The sequence below is a fragment of the Castor canadensis genome, chromosome 10 (genome assembly GCF_047511655.1).
Source record: "Castor canadensis chromosome 10, mCasCan1.hap1v2, whole genome shotgun sequence".
NCBI classification, from domain to species: Eukaryota; Metazoa; Chordata; class Mammalia; order Rodentia; family Castoridae; genus Castor; species Castor canadensis.
Window position 1 is genome coordinate 110,311,806 of NC_133395.1, and position 17,800 is coordinate 110,329,605.

Consider the following 17,800-nt stretch of genomic DNA (forward strand, 5'->3'; position numbering starts at 1 on the left):
AATGAAGACTAGCTAGCCTTTTACAATTTTTATATACAATTGCCTATTCATGTACCTTAACTATTTTTTATTTTTTGGGGGGGGGCGGCAGAAGTTTCTTTGTAAATTAAGGAAATCACATCTTGTGTCACAGAAATGTTTTCTTTTAAATATTCGCATGTACTCTTTTTTTTCTTCTTCCTCTTCCTTTCCTTCCCTTCCTCTCTCTGTCTGTCCCTGGAGATAGAAATGATTCTTTTCATTGTGGTCATTGGTCATTTCCTTTATACTTAAGACATCTAATTATCGATGTATTTGGATGAATTAGAAAATGACAAGCTGTTTATAAGGTCTCCTGGAAGGCAGTAGAGACAGGAATAGACTCATATTTGGCAAGAGGTGACCAGAGGGTCCTCCCCCAGGGCAAGGGGAGAGGTGTTTGGGTGGGTTGGGAGGATGATCTGGTGGATTGCTGATGGCCTCTCTCCTCTCTCCACTCCCAGAGGAGCTCCCGAGGTCCTCGGCAGTGAGGCTGACTTCCCTGCGGGACCTGCCCGCCCAGCTCCTGGATCTGTACCAGCAGGGCTTCTCGCTGGCCGCCCTGCACCCCTTTGTGCAGCCGACTCACAAGCAGGAGACGCTGCCTCTTGAGCACATCTTCAGAGCCATCCTGGTCAAGAAAACTGACAGGTAAGGATGGTCCCCATCCTGCAGAGGTCAAGGTGTGTTGGTTGGAGGATGCGGGTGAATCTGCATGATCTTCCCAGGGCCTCTGCCCTCTGCCCTCTGACGGGGAAGCCAAAAAAGCTGGACAGCCAGAGGAGTTTTATAGTGTCTTGTGATGAATAACAAATGCAGGCCCAACCACAAGCATTCTATTTAGATCCCCTCCTTGCATTTATTGGATTAAACTCAGCTGGAAAAATGTCCCCTGAAGAGGAGCACTCTGGAACCACGCAGCCAGTGAAAATATAATACTACTGTGACTCTGAAAAGCGTGGCTGGAAAACACGATTTTATATGCAAACTTGATGTCTTCCTCCAAAGTCTAGAAATATTTAAAATTTTTGAAACAGCTGTGAGCTCTGTCAGTCACCTGTAAGGGGGAGAAATAAAACACCATCCAAATCAAATGCTAGTGTGGGTGGGGCCTTGATTTTGGTTGTCAAGGCCTTGACCATGCTTTTCATTTTGGCCTGTTCAGATGGATGGTTACTTTTATGTTTTGATTGGGCCTAGTTAGGAAAGGAGGTGGGATTGGTCTGTCAAATGGAGCAATGTTACTTCTAAATGTTTTTGAAATCGTGAGGATGGAATGGAAAGCGCAATGTGTTTTCGCTGCTTTTTAAAAAATAAAAATTGAAACGAGGGCTGGGAAAGGAAATCAGACTTGTCCTTTGACCAACTGTTGTGCAAGGCATGAGTACAGTTGCACAGGGCAATAACCCACTATCTATCTTTGTAAAAGTCACTTTGCAGTGGACAAAGTGTTTGTCCTGCACTCTCTCAAGGGACAGCTGCAAGCGTGAGGTTGTGGCAACAGTGGACTTCTCTTTTTTCATTTCTTTGTGGATGATCAGGCTTGAGCATTTGGCTTATGTCACCATGCATTAGAACTAGAAGGGAAGTGTGGTTCAAGTCTTTGCTGTAGTCCACAATCATTGCTTTTGTAAGAGGAAACTTAGTGCCTGCCTTCTATGCATGATGGCTTCTTCATATCCATTGGCTGTGGATCAGTGTCTGGGTCAATCACAAGAGGAAATTATTCTGGGAGCCATAGCGGTGTTACATTACACTGACAATTAGCATATGTAAATGACTGCAGTTCTCATTGGTTGGGCAGTCGTGTGTCAGCTGTTATAAATATCATTTCACCTTTATCATCAGGCTATGAAATAGGCTTTACAATGGAATTTGTATTCCCACCATAATGGTGAGGCTACTGAGGCTTAGGTGTTATTTGTCAAGGTCACACAGACCTTAGAAAGCAGAGCTCTTGACTTGCTCCTTGGAAGTCTGACTCTTGTATAGACTTCCTGTACTTAACCCTGGCTTGTGATGCTCCTGCTCCTGTGGATCCTGCCATGATTCTTGTGAACAGCCCCTATCTGAGAAAAAGTATCTTTGATCTTAGATGAGATGGTATTTTCTGCCACTTTACCACTCTGAAGTTTTCAAATAAAACAGTTTCAGAAAGGAGGCAAAGTAAACCGGACTTACTGTGTGTTGTAGAGATTACACAGGCATTTCCTGGGCTCCAGGAATTCTGTCTCATGGACTGTTCTGTTGGCCTTAGTATTTAGAGGATGCAAGTCCACAAGGGTCAGATTGCAGGGATATCCTTCAGTGTACTTCTGCTATAGAAGGTGATGTTAGCATGGGGCTTAGCACAAAGTCAGCACATTATAAATATGTTGGCACAAAATGTGAGGATGTGTCCGGGTTTGTTTGTTTTTCTCCCCCTGTTATGGAGTAATACTTCTTAAACTAACAGGACTGTGAAGATCCTGGGGATGTTGTTAAAGAGCAGTCTGATTCAGCAAGTCTGGAGTAAACCTGGGAAGCTGCATCCCTAGTACTTTCCTAGGGATACTGATGCTGCTGGTCCATGGACCGCACTTGGAGTAGAAAGGGTAGAGAGAACCTGATTGATTCTTGCCTGGGCACCACAATATTGGAGATTGCCACTCTGCTTCCAGGGAGAGCTTTAAGTGCTGGGAAAGATGAGAAAGGACTTGGGGCTCCCAGTTGGAGGACCTGCACATGGCTCCTCGTAAGTAGTGTAGTATGGTGGAGTGGAGTGTGGTGTGGTGTATGTGTGTGTGTGTGTGTGTGTGTGTGTTTAGGGGAACATCAGTAGATTTTTCTGGGCCTTACATTTTCTGGTTGTTACAATCAGAGGTTAGTACCACGTGATTTGCAAGGCAATAAGTTGTCTGATGGACTGAGATAGGGGAGGAAGAACCTCTCCAGGAATCAGAAGCCCCACTTGAGGGAATAATCCATCATAAGCCAACAGTGAAGCTGGGGGGCTTAAAGAGATGTTCTTTACTTCTACTGAGGACAAGGCATGAGCAAATGAACTAACTTTTCAGAGGAGAAAGATGGCTAAAGCTCTTTAAGACCTGGTACGTAGGAGGGTTTGAGAGGAGAAGATGGCGGTCTCCTTGGTTTCGAGATCATTCACTCTTGTCCTGAATGCCTGAGCTACCTACTTTAGTTCCTTTTAATAAACATTCCAGTTCCTTGATGAGCAGAGAAAGAAATTGCTTTGTTAACTTTGTGTTGAGTCTGTGGAACTGCCTACTTTCTCTCTGTCTCCCTTCCTTCCTCCCTCCACCCTCCCTCCTTTCTTCCCTTTCTTCATTTCTTCCTAGAAAGCTGAAAAAGCTTGATAATTTACCATGCAAAACAAAGCAAAAGTGGCCAAAGGATATTCCCCTACTCCCCTCCCCAGTATTTTTGGGTGAGAGAAGTGCTGGTGGTTAGAAGCAGGGGCATGATGAAACACACTTTTAAAAGTTTATGTATTTCCTCTCCTCACCAGTGACTAAACCATGTTTAATCATGAGGAAAAGACCCCCCTCACTACTAAAAGTAAACAAACAAAAGCCCCACTGAACTTTTTCAGTATCAGTAGGGAGTTTAAGTAGCAAAAAACAAACAAGGAAACCTTAGATGATTAATTTTTAATACAGACAGTTCAAGTGATATTTCTCACAAAGACTGCCAGTGTTCTGAGAGCTATAGATGCTTTAAGTGAAATTATTTAGCTCTCAAAAAGAGAGTAAGTGCCTGGTTAATATTTTCCAAGTAGAGCACATTGAAAGAGATGTAAACTTTCTACATGACTCCCTGTCCAACTGAAGTTCATTAGCAAGAATCACCATGCACTGAAAACTCAAACTTGGGAATCAACCTGAAGTGTTTTACTGCAGGCTGGGCATGGTGGTGCATGCCTGGAATTCCAGCTATTCTAGAGGTCAAGATAGGAGAATCATAGTTAGTCAAGGCCAGCTCAAGCAATTAGTGTGAGATACTGTCTGAAAAACAAACTAAAAGGCATAAAAGGACTGGGGGTATGGCTCACGTGGTAGAGCACTTCCCTGGCAAGCACGAGGTCCTGAGTTCAATTTCCAGTATCACAAAAATAAATTAAATAAATAAACAAAAATTTAAAAGTGAGCACAAAGTTTTAAAAAAAATTTTAGTAAATAACTGGACTTTGAGGTATGTAGCAACGCCAGGAAAAAGGATAACTATTCACACTTTTATTTACTCTTCATTCATTCATCTATTCTTTCATTTGCAGACCCCTGTTGAACTTGTACAGTCACACCTCAGAGATATTTCAGGTCTGGTTGCAAACCTCCACAGTGTAGCAAATATTCAGTAAAACAAGTCACATTTTCTTTCGGTTTCCCAGTGTATTCAGAAGTTATGCTTATACTATATTGTAGTCTATTAAGTATGCAGTGGGGTTATATATTTTTTTTAAATGCACATACCCTAATTGAAAAATACTTTATTGATAAACGATGCTAACAGGCTGTAGGTGTAGCTCAGGGCTAGAGTGCTTACCTGGCATGTGCAAGGGCCTGGGTTCAATCCCCAGAAATGGGGGGAAAGGAGCCAATGATTACCTGAGCTGTTGGGAAAATGGTGCAGGAAATGTGCTCAACATAGAGCTCCCACAAACCAGCAATTTGTGAAAAGCACATTATCTGTGAAGCACAAGAAAACAAGTTATTTCCGGGCTCGTTTTAAGGTGGTATGCTAAGAGCTCTTCTTGGGCTCAATTGGACATGGTGCCTTTCTTCCAGAGACCTACAGTCTTCTTGGGAAAACTCCCAGGGTGTGGGTCTCCTGAGGGTCCTGCCATGAGTGTTTGGAAGAAAGGAGGTGTCCCTCTGGAAAAGAAGCTAAAGAAGTGTTCGAGGAGGAAGAAGCTTTTGACCTGGGCCTCATTTCACAGCAATGAGGAAGAGGTAGGGAGAGTTTAAGTCTTACAGGGAAATGTTTCCTAGTGGCACTCGACAATTTGAGAGCATTGCTGACTGTCAGCATCCCAAAGGCAGTTCTCATTGTGGTGACATATCTCTGAACTCTATTCCATTTTGACAAATTTCACATAAATCCACGAAAAATGATCAGATCTTTTCTTTTGAAAATTCTGTTAACAGCCATTCCATTTTAAGATGGCAGGCCAAACTACACGTCCAACTATAAATTGTTCTGGATTTAAGCTGATTGGATTTAGTCAAGTCAGTTACTTTGAAAACTGACTCAAGAATAAAAATCTGAATTTGAAATACTTGTAAAGAAAAGCTTCTAGAAGTGCTTCCTTTCCTCAACTCTTTCTTCAGATCACTTAGTGGTTTTTAACAGACAATATAGCTGCATTCCCTCTGAATTCTAAGTGTAGTTAAGTTAGACTTCATTTTTTTTTTTTCTGGGCAGGTTTTCTCAAAATGAATCGCCAAAAATCTCAAAACTTGATGGCTAAGAAAATTCAGTTATTAAAGTGTCATTTCTGATGTTTTATGAGTGTGGATTTAATTCCAGGTGGTTTTATGGTTGCAGATGGAAACACAGCACGTGTTGTGATGCTCTGGTTCTCAGCCTTTGAATTCTTGTTCCCATAGAGCTAGTGGAGAGCTAGTTCAGTTTTACTACTATGCTTTTCAGCACTAATTCTCAGTATTAATGGGTTGAAGCCACTTAAGTCCAGGTTTCCTGGCATGGTACAAGGGACCAGGATACTTGACAATGCTGCAGATGTTTATCAGGTTGTCTTTTAGTCTTGGGGGTACACATAGGAGCTACAACTAATGCAGGGAGCAGAAAATGGATGCAATCACAATTACCCTTGGAAATCCTTTTAAGTATCCATGAAATGGAATATCAGAGTACCTTTCTACCTGGCCAAGGCATATTTTCCTTCAGACTAGATGAAATGGCCATTGCCAATGATGAACCCCCTAGGGAACTAGGCTGGATGGGGTTGGCATCAAGTGTTTATTGGAATCCCACATAGGATGGTGAGATGCTTGCCCCTAGGGAGCCACCTGTGGAAACTGAGACCAAGATCAGGAACTCTACTCTCTCTTGTCAAGGCCATTCTGAGGCCTGTTTGCCTGTTGAGTAGAACAACTGGCACTGTGTGAGTTGGGGTTTTCTGAGATAAACATATGTTATTTGATCTCACCATGCAAAGATGACTCTAGGGCGTCCTAGATCTCAAAACCTTATCTAGCAGGGGGCTGGCAGTAAACTGTAGATACGAATTTTGCCAACACCCAGCTAGTCCAAAGGTCTTGCATCTTTAATAGGAATTTGTAATGGGGAAGCTTCAGAAAAGGAGGCCCTGTGACTGTCACTCACTCTGGATCTGGAAGGATGGTTTGATTTGCACAGGGAGAGATGCAGTGGAAAGGGCCTCTCAGACAGTGAGCCTGGCCCAGGACAGCCTGGAAAAGCAGAACATGGACCATGCGGTGACTGGGGCACCATGTATAGGGGAAGAGATGTGAGGCTGAGAGAGGCTGATGGGAAGCCATGGTGAGCCCATGAGGGCTAGGCCCACTGCTCTATCTGCTGATAAAGCCAACGGTGCTGGGTCTTTGTTTTATACCAGGTTCCTGCAGCAATTCTTCGAAAAGGCACAGTGGGTTGCTGAGAGCTATAGTGAGCCACTTTGTTCCAAATCAGCCATATGCCTGGAGTCTGAGAAATTTTTCCTCTTAGACCCCATCAGCAAGCTGTCCTTCTAAGCACTTACGAGCATCACAGATTGCTGAATGAGTCAGGTCTGGCCACCCAGGGTCAAGTGAGGCAGACCAAGACAATTCTTTTGACTTTTTGCTGTTTTATTTCCAGGAAGGCAAAGTTTTGCGCCCTGCCATTACCTCTTCTTTTCCCTATTGAAGCAAAGAGTCCAAAATTCTAAAGACCCAGCCTTCGATCTAAGACAGGGCTTATAAACTCAGATACCTGTGGAGGTAATGTCATCAGCTGAGGACTCATGGGAATTGGCGACCCAGGGCCTTCATTCTGCCCTATTGTTGCCAGATCTTGTACTTTTTCCAGAAAAGCCCGAAATCTGGATTTGTATATGAAAACTTTCTCTCTCTCTCTCTTTTTAAATGTCTTACTTTTTCAAAATAGCATAGTATACCCGTAACCCACTCCACTGGCTACTATCTTGGAATTGCTAAGATTTCTATGAGCCCATTTTGGTACCTTCCAAGCAGCCTGCTCTCTCTTCCACGTCTAGTAACCATTGTATTGTCCTGTGACTGTGTTCTACATTTCAGCCCACCTCCTTTCCTCCTTGATAATTCTTCTTCCATATTCTTCACATTACTTACTTTGAGTGCTTGTAGACATTGCTCAATACAGTTTTCCTGAATGGAGTCAAATAAAACCATGCTCCGGAATTTTGCTATAATGGTTCACTAAAGAATCATCAGTTCATTATAAGATGAATCCATCTTTGGTTTTCTTATTTACCCATACCATTCAGCCACACAGCATGGACCCCAAGTAATGGAACACACACACATACAAGCCCACACAAAATCCTTTCATAGCCAGAATAACAGTGATTTGCCACAAGAGTATATGTATTTTATTTTTCACTCCTCTTTTTCGTTTTAAGAAACATCCCAAGATGGCCTTCAAAAGAAAGAAAATCTTTGTGGACCTTAAGTGAGGTATAAATGCATTATATTGCATTTTTTTATAGCCAGCAGATCACATGGACATTTTCTTTGGCATTTGAAAAGGGCAAAATTGGGAAAGTGCAAAATTATATTGGAACTAAAAAGAAAATTCTTTAAAAAATTACAGTAGAGAACATCCTCTGTAAGTGGACTTGTGTCTCTTTATGTCTAATTTTTACCAACTACTTTAACCCTTGGGAGAATTACAGGGCTTCTAGAAAGGCTTCATAATTAAAGGAAATACACAGGGGCTGGCAGTGCCTACGAGGATGTGCCCTAGAAAAGCTCACATGCGAGGTGGGGGACCAGCCTGGGGCGTGCTGACTGTGGGAATCACACACGGGGAAGGAAAGACACGCTGGGCTTAGCAGTGATTGACACGTGTTACTGTGAGAGAGGACCTGTGGCAGCCAGATTCCCAGAGAGCAGGAATCCAGGAAGGTAGCTGCTGAGCCTCGGTTCCTAAATCAGAGCAGGGAATATAGGCAGGTGTTTATTTTGGGTGGAGGTTGTTCTTTTGCATTCAGAAATAAGAAGGGAGCCCCTTTTTGCTTGAGCCACCCCTATATCTGCGTAGTGTCATCCTTCACTTTCTCCAGTTTCCTGAGGTGTGTGGAGAGCCAGATTAGTTCTCAGGCTGCCACCTTGCCCCCTGAGGAGCTGTCCAGCTTCACCTAGACTACTTTAATTATTCCTCCTGTCCTTCTGGCTCACCCTGGAGTGACACCCTTTCCTGGTGCTGAGGTGGCGGGATTCCCTGTTAATTATTGAGTTTGCACTTCCTGATCTGATAGGCCAGTGGAAAGCCACATTGTCCTGGGATAGTCTCTCCAGTCCTTCATCCCCGGGGGGAGAGCAGAGGGGCGGGCTTCATGCTGTGAGAGCTCTTTCCCCAGTCTGCCATCTGGCCTCCATTGCCTGTGTTTCCCGACATTTTATTTTTACCTTTTGTCTCCTCTGTGAGAGGAGTCTCAGAGGAGTCCAGTCTTTCCCCAGAAGTATTTTGGGATGCCACAGAACAAAGAGCAGGTTACCTCAACACAGAAACACAAGCGCTAAATTTCTTATTGCTCCTAACACTTGCAAGACTACCACAATACCCTGAAATGCCTGTATTTGATTTTAAATAAAATAAATAAAAGTCCCCCCATATAGGCATATAACCTTTAAATTAAAATGGACTCTCTAGAAAGACTTACTACGTGGCCAGTGCAGGGGGACAATAGGGACACTTACATATGATTTTGAGGCCCATTTGCACACAGTATAGGAAGTTTAGTTGCACAGGATTTTATTCAAGTGTAAGATTTTTTTTTATTTAAATGTCTACTCCATATTAAATTTAGGAATTTGTAAATTTTCTGGCAAAGTCTTCTTAAATCTTTTCTCCTCTTTGTCAAACACAGCTAACTTAGCTTGTGCTTTTCAACCTGCAAGAGATATAATGGACGTTTCCAGTGATGGGCTCTGGAAATGACTAGGACTAATTAAATTTTACATTTCTAGATAGGAATGCAGAAGCAGGTGAGAAATAACTTCCAGATATGTAGAGATATTATTAGTGACTTAAATGTTCTTTTGACTTTGTATAATGATTATCTCTCTAATCTACCCAACTGTTTTTTGTAATATTTTAAATAGTTGGAAGATGGAACCATTCTGCAAAGAGGCAAGTGCTGTAAATATGATTTAGTGAAGTACATCGTTCCGTTTGCGTCCTATTCATCAACCACAAGTCAAAACTTAAAATGGCTACCAAGACTTTCAAAAGCAAATTAGTAACTTGTATTCAGACAACACCTGTTCCCGAGGGTCTGAGAGCACTTTGCTTCGTTCCTGTGTGTGTGAAATATTAGAATTAATTTTCACCGTGTCCTTACAATGGTTGTTTTTGTTGTTAATATTTGTTGCAAACATGATTATGCGTTCAGCAGGGGTTTTATACTCACTCTCTTCTGTAGCTGAAAAAGACCATTATCTTTCCTTATTCTCCACTTCCCACTTTATGTCTTAGGAAAATTCATCTGAAGAAGTTATTAATGCCTTCTCACTGCTGAAGTGTGGGGTGGATGGAGGGAGTGTATGTTGAGTATAGAGCCTGAGTTCCATCTTGAGGCTCTTGACGTGGAAATACACCATCTTTCTGCTCATAAGAGCAGATAGAAGCATCTTTGGAGAATTCCAAGAATCCTCTGGGTTTTGCAGCACCCTCAGTTCCCATCGCTAGGCCATAGAACCAGGGTCCAGCTAATTCCCAGACTGGCTTGGGCCTAGGGCTGCCTCTGCAAACCCCTTGGAGCTCTCAGGATGTCTCCGTTTGACAGTCTGGCTGGTTCTTGTCCGTTTCTGCCAGTGATGGTGCATTATTTTCTCTTTACTTCCTCGTAATGGAAATGTGTTTGTGAGAGGTCTGGTGTGTGTCCTGTAAGGGACTAGCCTGTGTTGGAGAGAATGAGATGAACTGGGGAGTTATAAATACCCAACGTTCTTAAACTTGTATACCTTAAGTACCCAAAATTGCTCTATCCAGCAACCTTGGTCTTCCTAAGAACAAAAACCCTGCTTGCCTTGTGAAGAACATTCGTGAGTTTGCTGGAACTTCTTTGTATGATTTGTCATTTTTGTAGTAACTACAATAACTGCCATTCATTATTGCTGAAGCTGGTCAGAATTCTTTCTCATTACTTCATGATAAATATCATCTTTACTCCTGAAACCAAGACGCCAAGTGGCAGCTTGTCCAAGTCAGAGTCCACACATGTCACGAGTGTAGGAGCTAGCATTGTCACAGGAATCTATTTACTGTGAACACTATTCATTTTTAGTTTTTTTAACTATTAGCATTGGTGGGAGGATTAGGTTAAGGGTTAGGATAGAATTGTTCACTGACATTTTGGGCCAGATAATTGTGGAGGGAGGGGAGGTTGGGGAGCTATCGAGTACACTGTAGGGTATTTAGCAGCATTTCTGGCATTTACTCATTAGTAACTAGTAGTAAGTGCCCCCATTCCCACAGTTGTGACAATCAAAAATGTCTCTAGACATTGCCATATGGCTGCTGATGGATAAAACTACCCGTTGATGAGACCTCTAGGTTAAAGTTAGGGTACGAGGTAGGGGGTCTAACTTTATTCTCTTCTAGGCAGCCACCTTTGCCAACACAGTTTAGTGCAGTGACCTCACTCTCCCACCGAAGGAAATTCCACCTTTACTATAGTTAGAATTTTCACATACGTCCCAATATATTCCTGATTCTTTATTGTTCCCTTGATCTATTTATTGATATTTTTGCCCTATTACCACCCTATATTTTTTATGCTAGGGCTCAATCCCAGGACCTCATTCTTCCAGCATCTGCTCTACCACTGAGCCATGCCCCTAGGCCACACGCTTTTGATTGTAATGAATTTGCAGTGTATCTAGTAATGTGAGAGAACTGTTCTTCAGGATCTCGGCAATGTTCATGCATTGATTTTTCCATATAAAACCTGAAGTAGCTTTTTGCAGTTTCTAGTAAAACCTGTTGAAGCCATAATTACATTATCATACTAATTTGAGAATAATTTTTCACCTTGGATTTTCAAGAACATAAAATTCAATATTATTGTTGGAAGTAAATTTTATTTTAGAGCTTCATAATAATTCTGAAAGCTCTTGTGTACTATTTAGGCCAGTGGGGTAGGTACACCCAGTGTCAAAGGACAACTGAAGTTCCTCTCTATTTTCATTGAAAAATGAGGAAAGAGATGAAACATTGCTAGTACTTAACATTCAGGTTGAGGGTGGTGTCCTGTCTTGGTGTGACTGTCAGAGGTCGCCTTTATATCTTTATGTGAAGTAGGAAGGGTTCTGGGAGCAGTGTAGCTTCACAGGGACACTGTCAGCTGGGACCTCAGCAAAGTGGATTTATACACTTTTTTAGTTTTAGCTAAATTAACCCTCTTGAAATACACACACGGCTTCAAAAATTCTGTAAGTTGATTGCAGACTGAAGAGAATACCAGTAATGTAAAATCAATCTTTGTACATGTGAGACACACACACGCACACACACACACACGCACGCACGCACACACGCGCACACACACGTGCACGCACACGCACGCACACACACACACACAGGTGGGCAGGTGGGGGAGGGAGAAAGAGCAAGAGAAGGAGCAAGAGATAGCTACCCTGACTCTTCTGACACTCTCACTCTCTCTCTCTCTCTCTGTTTAGAGCCTTATCAGGCACAGTGTGAGATTAAAACATCCATGATTCCCTATTCAAATCGGATTTGAAGAAATTTTAATTATCAAAAAGCCTTTTTGGAATGTGAATATCCTTCTATTATCATTAACAATGAATCTCACTTCAAGTATATATTTTGTCTTGGGATATTAGCTACTAATAATATGAATTTATTGTGATCATTTAAAGATGTCACTCATTTAATCTTTTGTATTTATTTAATTACCTGTGTTTTGTGTTATTCTTTATAATGTGTAAGGTATTAGTGTAGCATACTCAGTTTTTCTGATGGAGTGTGTGGTCAAAAACACTTGGAAACAATTCATCCACACAGCTTCTGGGTCACACTGGTAGCTCCTAAAGCAGCTAGACTCTTGCTACTCAATGTGTGGCCCATGGACCAGCAGTGTCACCAGGAGCTCCTTAGAAATGCGGGCTCCCAGGCCCCACACAGACCTGCTGATTCAGAATCTGCATCTCAGCAAGATTGTCACCAAGATTCTCACCAAGATTGGCAACAAGATTCTGGATGGTCCTGGTCCTGGGAGTTAAGCTGTGCAACAGGCCAGGAGTCACCAATGAAATTGAAATTAATTAAACTTAAACAAAATTTAAAAACTCAGCTGGGTTCTGGAGGCTCACACCTATACTGTAATCCTTGCTACTCCGAAGTAGAGACCAGAAGGATAATAGTTTGCCAGTCCAAATAATAGTTTGCGAGACAATCACACACACATGCAAAAATCACAAAAAGGAGCTGGTGGAGTGACTCAAGCAGTAAGAGCACCTGCCTAGCAAGTGTGAGGCCCTGAATTCAAACTCTAGGGCCGCCAGAAAAACCTCCAGAACTTCTGTTCCTCTGCCCCACGAGGCGTATTTCAGTAAGGACTACTTGCTGAGCCAGTGAAGAGAGGACCTCCCCATCACGGTTCCCTGCACCTACAGGGTGGTAGACAGAGTTGGAAAAGAAGCAGCAGCATACAAGCTTTCACTTGGGGCCTGTATACTAATGCAGCCACAGAAGAGCCCTCCTGTCACTCATATGCTTGTGGCCCCTGAGAAACTTTTGATGACCATTCATGGATAATTATTACTATAATTTTTGTTTGCAGATACATGATTTTTTTTTTTTTTTTCTGAACCAGTAAGGTCAAGAAGGCCTGCTTTTATTCAGTGTTCTCTTTGTGGACTGGAGGCATGGCTCAAGTGCCTGCTTTGCAGGCACAAAGCCCCAAGTTCAAACTCCAGTCTCACCAAAAAATAAAATTACCTGTCCAGAGTTCTCTTTGTGATAAAACACTATTAGCTACGTACTGTGGCTCATACGAGTTCTTTCTACGTCTTTCATAGAAAGGAGGAGCCGGTGGGATTTCAGAGAGAGCAGGACTCTCTCTAGTCCCATGCCCTGTGGCTGCTCTGTCTGCTTTTCTATAGCCCAGTGTGCCAGGGGTTGAAATTCTTTCACAGCTGTGTTACACAGGGAGCCTGAGATCAAGCGTGATCCTCTTGACCTTTTAAGGTCAATGGTGAACTCCTCATAGTGCACAGTTGTGTCGCTTATCTACCAGGGATCCGGCACTAACCATAAGCACCGAGACAGGATGTGGCAAGATGTCTCTAGAAAGCTGGTGCACTATTGGGTGTTAGATGCCCATGGAGACAAGTGCCCACGTGGCAATGCACAATTCCCCGAAAGTGTGTGGTGACAGCGTCGTTTGTACGTCCCTCCCCACGCCCCCATCATTTCCAGAACGTTCCTGTAAATACCAGACTCTTAATAGAAATGGTAAATGTCTGTGTGAAAGAGGAAGGGAAAATCAGAAGACAGAGTGTTGACCCAAAGATGGGTTAATTCTTTTCCCCAGAGCTCTCTAATGGACTCTTCAGTCAGGTGCTTTATTTAAAGATATACTGGGATTTCTCTGCTTGACTCCTTTTCTCAGTTTTTTGTTTGTTTTTGGAGACAGGGCCCTTAAACTCATGATCCTCCTGCCTCAGCCTCCCAAGAGCTGGGATTATAGGCGTGCATGGCCATACCCAGCTCAAGTATTTCTTAAGCTTCACTGTTAGGGGAACTTAGCTCCAATAACCTCATTTTTGTTTTTTTTTGTTCACAAAAATGAAATTATGGGATCTTTTTCCTATTGTTTGGTAAACATCTTGGGAATCAGCAGCTTATTTCCCTCCTCACAATCACCACCAAGTTTAGGGACAAGAAATACCTAAAATCTCTCCCTCTATGAAAATCTTAGCTTAGTCCTCACTCCTTCTCCCCTAAGATACTCTTCCATTCTTCCTATGTCATACACAGCACTCTGTGCTTAATCTCCTTAGCATCGCTATCATAGCATCTTTTAACATCACCTGTAACTCACCATTATGGCCCATCCTTTCTTTGCAACCTGTTTCCCACCCCTCTGCTCCAGCCTCCAGAGAGCCCTCCACCACACCTCCAATCTAACAGTGAATTAACGCACCCATCAGTGAGCTCACAGTTCCTGGTCCATGTGAGTAACAAGCAGCGCCCACCTTCATGCACCCTTTACCAAACTGACCTGTTCATTATTTGTTTCATTTAACTCATGCTTGTTTTCCTTCTAGATCTTTACTAATTCCTGTTCTGAGTGCCCTCAGTGACCTTTCACCATTGTCCTATGACTTATCTCCTACACAGCCTCGAAGACGCAGCTCATGTGTTCTTGCATGTGTTTCAGATCCCTGGCTGGAAATAACTGAGCTCTCCTGGTTCTTCTGCTCATCCTCGGTCTGTCTTCCCTCCTAGTGTATGTTCCTGGAGAACAGGATCTGACTCCATGCCTTCCATCTCTGGCATGTGGTTGGCAGGCAAGAAGATGATGGGTAGATGAACAGATAGATCTTTTATTGCCACTAGTTATTCGTAAGTTAATGCAAGTATATATAGTTTTCTTTCATCAACAAGTCAATTTCAAATCTGCAGCTCATTTGTCCCCCTCCTATTCCTTTACACACACACACAAAGCCATTCTGGTCTACTTGAACCTGGTGTTGCTTCGAAAGGGGAAAAGAACGTCTCAAAATTTCTTCCTGTTTCCCAGAGAGAAAGAATTTGTTCCTGTCAACTGACATTTAGTAATTTTTTTTTCTGGTTGGAGAAGTGCCTTGTAATCTAAATGTGTGCTTGTCACCATTTCTTAGGGTTGTTTCTCAATGAAGCAAAACTAACTCTGCTGGTGAACTCCACATTCTCTCTTCGTTCCTTTTATAACTAAAGTTTAAAGTTGCTGCATGTCCTGGAAAAAGAAGAGTTGTTTAAACTCATGGTCTTTGAAGTAATGTAAGAGATTTAAGTGTTGAAGTGATATCCGTTCCATGTTTATTATTCAAAAGTAATGTGTATGATCATTTTTAGTCATTTGCTTATTATTTAAAAGAACAGTTTATAATCTTTGTCTTAAGGCATTTGGTTTTCAGCAGCTTCAGATTAGCTCTTCCTATGACACTAAAATGAGTATTCAGGGGCTGGTAGAGTGGCTCAAGTAGGAAGAGTGCCTGCCTAGCAAGCATGAGGCCCTGAGTTCAAACCCCAGTGCCTCCAAAGTAAAATAAGTATTCAATATACTAGTTGTACTTTGTCAGAAGAATTTAAGGCTTAGCCCTTTTTTCTTTTTCTTTTTGGTGATACTGGGGTTTGAACCCAGGGCCTCAAACACTTGCTAGGCAGGCACTTTACCACTTGAGCCATACCCCCAGCCCTTTTCCTTTTAGTTTGAGATAGAGTCTCACTAACTTTGCCTAGGACAGTCTTAAACTCTTGATTCTCTCCTGTTCCCATCTCCTGAGTAGCCAGGATTACAGGCATGTACTACCACAGGCTTAATCCTTTTGCTTGCAATAATTTCAAGTATTTAATGCAACATAAGTGTTAACTGTATTTACGTCACCATTTTTAACGGGTTAGAAATGTATTATCAGAGGCTATGCAAATGTGTATCAGTGGTTATGTCTTTTCCTCAGAGGATATGTGAGTCAATTTTATGGGTTAGTTATTTTGATTACAATATGATTAGATAATCTGTTTGCTCTTATCTGTGCCTTGGCATCCATCCTTCTTTGACTCACTGGAGCTTTGTGTTCATAACCCAAAGGCCACAGACTGGTGGTAAAAGGTCAAATTCAATCCTAAAGATTGCTGACCTACATAACATTAAAAAAACATTGTTTGCAGCCAAAATTTGACTGTCACAGCCTACATAATACCACGGTTTAATGGCTTCTTTAAAAAAAATATCACAAGATATGGTGAGGCTAGGGTATAAACCACTTAGTTTACCAGAGTTTCTCCTTATCCCATTGTGTCCTGCATTAGTCTGTTTTCCATTGCTCTAATGAAACACTTGAGGCTGGGTACTTTATAAAGAAAAAATGTGTACTTGGGTCATGGTTTTGAAAAACACATGGCACCATCTCTGGTGAGGGGGGCCCCTGGCCACATCACATCATGGCAGATGTCATCACAGAGGGTTGCGTTTGAGAGAGGGATCCTGTGGTGAGACAAGAAGCAAGAGAGTAGGGGAGTGACCAGGTTTGCTGTTCTGTAACAACCTTGTGAGAACTAACCAGGGTTAGGTAGAACTACATTATTTCCTTCTGGGGGCAGCAACCCCAAATCACCTTCCACTAGGCTTTGTCTCCCAAAGACTCTGTCACCTCCCACATCACTGAGCTGGGGATCAAGCATCCACCACATAAGCCCTTGGGGAACACACTTACACCATATCCTCACCATAGCACTCCCCAACACCACAGTGTTAGCCGTGGGGCACCAGTCTTGCACCGTGGCTCTTGTCTTGGAACCACATTGTTCTCAGGGGAATGGAAAAGAATGTCTGATAGGATTCTGAAGAAAAGTAGGAGAAAACATTCTTCTTGGTGACAGTCCTATGCTTTTGTGAGTGCAAAGTGTCTAGATCATGCATTTTGTTTAAATACCGATCTGTCATCTGTCACTCATTGACCATGGGCCTTGCATCTGCAGCCCTTGTTCTGACCTGCTGGCTGCCTGGGGACTAACCACACAATGCCTGGCAGACTTGACAGCTGTGACAGTGAGGACCTCCAGGTTCATCTCTGAGTGTGTGCGTTTTTATTTCAGTTGATGTTTGCACAGGAGTAACCAGGTCAGCATGACCCAGGAGACGTGGCCTTTTATTGTGTTCTGACTTCTGTGGTGTAGACATTGAGGCCCTTCAACACGTGGCATAAGGACTTATGTCTCTCCTACCTTGCAGTTAGGAAAGGCTTGTGTACTTCTGTGTGTTTGTGTTACAGGCATTTATTTCATGTTTATTTTTCACTTGTTGACATTCAACTTGGGTAGAGGTCCTACTTTCCTATTTGTAAGATGCCCAAGAAATGAGAGGTGTTTGGGATGACCAAAAAGTGAAAATAGAGAGTGGTGGGCTGGTGGAATGGCTCAAGTGGTAGAGTGTCTGCCTGGCAAGCATGAGGCCCTGAGTTCAAACCCCAGAACTGCCAAAAAAAAAAGAAAATAGATAGTGGTGATGGTTGCACAGCATTGTACACACACTTAGTGACTCTGGAATTACATGCTTAAAACGGTAAATGTTATGTGATACATACCTTATTTTTTATTTTTTCTTTGACGGGACTGGGTTTTGAACTCACGGTTGCTGGACAGACACTCTACCACTCGAGCCACACCCCCCAGCCCTTTTTTGCTTTAGTTATTTTTCAGAGAGGGTCTCGTATTTCGCTCGGGGTCTCTAACTCATACATCCAGCACAATGTGTGGTGTTGGGGATGGCAGGTGACGCTGAAGTGTACTTCCCACTAGCCATGCTGTTCCCAGAAGGCCTTTGATA

At 42.6% G+C, this 17,800-nt stretch overlaps 1 protein-coding gene across 3 annotated transcripts in view; it reads left to right on the top strand.

Moving 5' to 3' along the window:
* Positions 1-17,800, top strand: part of Rftn1 (raftlin, lipid raft linker 1) — a 196,612-nt gene that overhangs the window by 87,359 nt on the left and 91,453 nt on the right. For all 3 annotated transcript variants that reach the window (XM_020157538.2, XM_020157539.2, XM_020157535.2), the window contains exon 3: positions 483-669. In XM_020157538.2, coding sequence (XP_020013127.1) covers positions 483-669 — 187 coding nt within the window. The remainder of the gene's footprint in view (positions 1-482; positions 670-17,800) is intronic.